The following is a 5,216-nucleotide window of genomic DNA, read 5'->3' on the forward strand; positions in this document are numbered from 1 at the left end:
GAAACAAATTTTATTATAGTATAAAAAACGAGTGAAAAGAATAATTCTTCTGTGTAGTTTTTAGATAATTGTGTATATGTTACCGGCAAAACCCGATTTTACGCCAAACTAGTTTTGCCTAGGACAAACTAGTTTAGAAATATTATTCAAGTGTATTAGTGGTTAAATATATTAATAGTTAAAATAAAATTAAAAGGCAGTCAATTAGATGAACAATATTTATTCAAACATATCTACTTAATTATAAAAAACAGGATTAATGTTACCTTAGATATCGAAGGTGGCGGCTCGTCTTCGATTCCAGCAATCAGAAGACAGGGAACAGTGGGGACGCACGTTCTAACCTAATCTAACCCAACCTATTCAAATAAATTTCCATAATTATTAGCAACCAAATTATTAGAATACTAGGGTAAAATTAACCAAAAACGGTATTGATTAGAAGTGACACAACACTTGTACAAAACTGTAAAATAAAAATAAGCTAATCAGTACTTATCAGTTTGTATTTTTTTTTATTAAGCCATGCACATTTAAAGGTAATTAACTTTCGAAAATTTTTTCAAAAATTCAAACGAAATAATAAAAATAACTTTTAAAATCAAACTAAAATTAAAAATGAACTTATTTGTGTTTTATGATGACCTTAAATCAACCATTAATATATTTAACCATTAATATATTTAACCATTAATATACTTGAATAATAATTCTAAACTAGTTTGGCCTGACACGCTTACGCCAAACTAGTTTGGCCTAGGCAAAACTAGTTTGGCGTAAAATCGGGTTTTGCCGGTAACATATACAAAGATGACACTCGACATACTACTAACAATACTGCTAAGAAATGCAATTCTTGGAGGATACGATCCACATTATTGATAAAGCAACGAATTAAAGAAATTTCAGTACGGACGAACATGCCTACTTTTGTACTTATTTCCTCTATTTTCTTTTTTAGATGATTATCAAATGTTTTGACGTAAGATAGGCACCACTGACGTAAGATAGACACCAAAAAAATCGCGTCGTATATATTGAGACATTAATAACGATAATCATAGCTATACACACGTGAAAAATACAGAAAATTTAAACTGCCATATCGAGCTGTTATATTCGAAAAATCTAAAAGATTAATTAGAACATTAATACAATGTAACTGTTATGATTAATGAATGAATTTAAACGTTTCGTAAACATTATAGAATTTCTTTTAGATCTTAACGATGATTAAAAATTCAAAAGTAGAGATAATTGACAGGTAATCAGTGGATGATATTATAGTGGTATTTTCGGTATTCAGGTCATTACTTTGACAAGCACGTGCTGAATTACTAGGAGTTAACTATAATATATTAATTTAAAGAAGATCTTAAAGTGCAGAGTTATTGGTGCATGTAATTACTATTACTGGTATATATGATAAAGCATTTATTGATGTTTTTTATAAGCATATTTTTATTATGAATACTTTTCGGTGTAGTACTTAGGTACAAATAGATCGTAAATAATATCAGTAATGTTATGATTTTTAAAAATCATGAAGTTGTATATAATAATAATTATATTGTGTTACATTTTGACTTGAAGTTCTTTATGCGTATACAAAGACAACGGCGGTGTTTGTAGCTGGAATGTACACAGAACATCAGAAGACTTAACTAAACAAATTAATACAATGAAGAGAATCCACAAAATTTTACACATTAGTAGTTGAATCTGTTAAATTAATCATACCCTAGTTATGAAATCCAGAAAATACATTGAAATTTTATGGTACGGATGAACATTAAGGCCCTGTATATTTCCTGCACCAGCCATACATCTTTGGTTGCTTCCTATACTTAGTTCAAAGACTGTTACGATTGATAAATACATCGTGACGATTGCTCAGTTATAAAGAAATATATCTAATATTTATATTTGTTCTTCAATTTTTTTAAAAGATTTTATTGTTTCAGATTTAATGTTAAAAATTTTTGTTTTTTGTTTTTGAAAACAATTGGTATCAGTGAATGCAGGCGTAGCTTTTGTGTCATCTTACAGGAGCGTATCTTGTGCATTACTTGTTCGTAGCTTTATACATTTTGTTTTTTGCACAGATGCTATGCTGCAAGTGATATTTTTTAAAATTCGACCCAAAGCAAAAACACTGATTAATTTTAATAATCTGATCATAAAACAATAGAATTTGAAATCTAAACAAATGCACTCAATTGAAACAAAGTTTATGCCTTCGTGGGAAAAAACAGACAGTTGCTTTTGAAACAAATACCACTGGAACAAACACTCTGAAAATCGTTCAAAAGTCACAATAAATCCTTACAGTGGAAGTCCTTATATTCTAATACTAGTATTTCTAATGTTTTCTATGTTTAAAATTACATTTTAATTAAATGAAACATCCTGAAAGTTAAATAAATTTCTGTGTACTTGACTTATATGATTCAGAATAAAACATATAATGTTTACAATTTTCACAACTTTTAATAAAAGAATAAAAGAATGCTCTCCAACTCAAATTAATAGTGTCATGCCCCTGAACATCATACTTTTCTAGTTAGTGACAGAGTCCTGCCGACGATGTATCTAACTCCTTTCAGGGGTAAAATATTTGAATTGAAATAACATTATACAGTTTATTAGGGCCTACTGTCACTAAGCTTTTTACCTGTTATCTCGGCTTTCCGCTATTTAACTCCATTTTCGAGATTGAGAAAGAACAGACGCAAAAAGACGGCCGACATTGGGAATTTATAGGTCTACAATTTTTTTAAATTACGGCCCAATGAGGACGTTAACTTCATGAAATAATAATCTAACACGTTGCCGAAGAAGTTTAATTTAAAACAAACGTTTTCGACCTATTCCATAGGCCATCATCAGGTTAAATAAACCGACAAATGGAACAGTTCCGTTCCAGAGGATCGAATACAAATATTTAAATTTCAAAAAATTGACAACGGATTAAAAGATGATAAATAATAAAGTGGTCCATCGGCCTGGAAGTTTATGGTTAAAAACTCTGCAAGGAACTCTTAATTTACATGTTTATTTTATTGTTCTGCATTAATATTAGTTGATACTTGTATTTAGGAGTTTTTCTGTGTTTATTTTAATTTTTATTTTATTCCTTGTTTTTAATTTTATACATTATTCGTTTATTATTTATCATCTTTTAATCCGTTGTCAATTTTTGAAATTTAAATATTTGTATTCGATCCTCTGGAACGGAACTGTTCCATTTGTCAGTTTATTTAACCTGATGATGGCCTATGGAATAGGTCGAAAACGTTTGTTTTAAATTAAACTTTCTCGGCAACGATAAAGGTGTTAAATTATTATTTAATATTTTGCTTAGCACGTTCTATATAATGTTTTTATGGCGGCCCGGTGGAACATTACAGAAGTTACAGAAAGTTAACGATTAAGCTGATCAAAGCTAACTGTAAGTTGGAGTTTTTAAGGGAATGTTTGAAAAACAAGGTTTTTCCCATGTCAATTAATAGAATCAGCGTCCCAAAAGAATGCCTTTCACTGAAAGTGAGGTTTTGTATAGTATGCCTTCGAAAGCCTATCAGGATAGCGAAAAACAAGAAGTATGGGCTTTTGTGTGAGATTATCGACTTTGAAAATAGTATATATAATGATGATCCGGAAAAGTTAGTGGAAATTAACAAAGGAGTAGTTGGACTAACAGACAAATTTCATAAGAGTTTGACGAAAAGGTATATTAAGAAAATGAAATAGATTATCGCTAAGCAAACAACAAGAAAGAATAAGAAAAACCTTGCAGCATTTGTTATGTGGGACCAAATAGAGGTACCAGAGAAGATTAAAGAAGTTTTAGAAAAAGGCCCGAACTTCGTCCCTGAGAATCCAGGAAGTTGGGAAACCTCGATTCAAGAGATTGAAAGAAATAGTTGGGCTATATTCGTTAGAAAAAGATTATATTAGATGGAAAACGGTCATTAAAAACCAAGAACATTGGAAGCTAGGAGAACTTAGGAATAACGATATTCGGATTACTAAGCGTTGTCTGAACGTAAACGATTTACTCGTAACAAGAGCGGATAAAAGTAAACAATTGGTGATCATGAAAAGAGAAACTTACAAAAAGGCGATAGAGGATTACATCGAAAAAACGAAATGTGAAAAGTTTAACGTTAATATTATTGAGAACATTGATAGACGGGTCAAGAAGCTAGAAGGAACGAAGCTTTGTACTGTATTGCCTTTTCTTAAAAAGTGCCGGAACCCAAGGCCTGCTATTCCAAGGTCGTTTGCATTCGCTAAAACTCACAAAGAAGATAAACAAGTTAGGCCAATAGTAGAAAAATGCAGGGGACCGACTTTTGTCTTAGAAAAAAGATTACACAAGTTTATCTCCTCCCAACTTGAAAGCAACGCACTAGTGGCACAAGATCCTGGGACTGTGGTTAAGGAAATTCAACACATATCGTTAATGGAAGAGGAAGTAGGAACGGTATTGGATTATGAGAACTTGTATCCGTCCATAACAATTCTATCATGCAAGGAAGCACTACTCGAATTATTGTTCAGCAGAATCCCACAATTGATACATTACAACAACGAAGTAGTAGAACTGGCTAACCTGATATGCTACGAATCTATCTTCAGCTATGATGGTCAAACATATAGACAAAAAAGGAGGATTCCAATAGGAAGTCCGATCTCAGGAATTCTTTGTGAGTTAGTTGTTAGAAAACTGGAGAAAAGAGTTTTGTATGACTTCCGTAAAGATATAGTATATTTTAAAAGATATGTGGACGACATCTTTATATTATGGAATAATAACCGTAAGATTAATGAATTCATTGAAAGCATCAATCGTAATAACGACGGCTTAAAACTGAAATGAGAACAGAAAAGTTCCGTACTAGTAAAAGTTTCCGTAACAATACACTTTTTAGACATCAACATCCAATTCAAAAACTGGCATTTATCTACCAGTGTTTACGTTAAACCAACGCACAGCCCACTTTATATCCTCTCGCAATCAAATGATCCATATCAATATAAGATGGCGGCATTCCGGGCTCTAATCCGAAGGGCCTTTCTGTATTGTGACAACGTTATGGACAGAGCAAAGGAAATTAACAGAATTCTACAGGTAGCCAAAACCTTAGGGTACAAGAAAAGCGCAATAACAGGAATGGTTAGAAGATTCGAGAAGAACGTAACAAGAGGCT

The 5,216-nt window shown here is 31.7% G+C and overlaps 1 protein-coding gene across 1 annotated transcript; it reads left to right on the forward strand.

Moving 5' to 3' along the window:
• The first annotated feature begins 4,099 nt into the window (after positions 1–4,099).
• Positions 4,100–4,885, forward strand: LOC136971359 (uncharacterized). The gene has a single exon (XM_067265805.1). The coding sequence runs from the start codon at positions 4,100–4,102 to the stop codon at positions 4,883–4,885; it is 786 nt and encodes a 261-aa protein (XP_067121906.1).
• The last annotated feature ends 331 nt before the right edge of the window (positions 4,886–5,216 follow it).

The sequence above is a fragment of the Centruroides vittatus genome, unplaced genomic scaffold, assembly GCF_030686945.1.
Source record: "Centruroides vittatus isolate TY-2023 unplaced genomic scaffold, ASM3068694v2 contig_248, whole genome shotgun sequence".
In the NCBI taxonomy this organism is placed as follows: domain Eukaryota; kingdom Metazoa; phylum Arthropoda; class Arachnida; order Scorpiones; family Buthidae; genus Centruroides; species Centruroides vittatus.

Bases quoted from the DNA above. Each gene is read 5' to 3' on its own strand.
- LOC136971359 (XM_067265805.1), top strand. From the start codon at position 4,100: ATGAAAAGAGAAACTTACAAAAAGGCGATAGAGGATTACATCGAAAAA.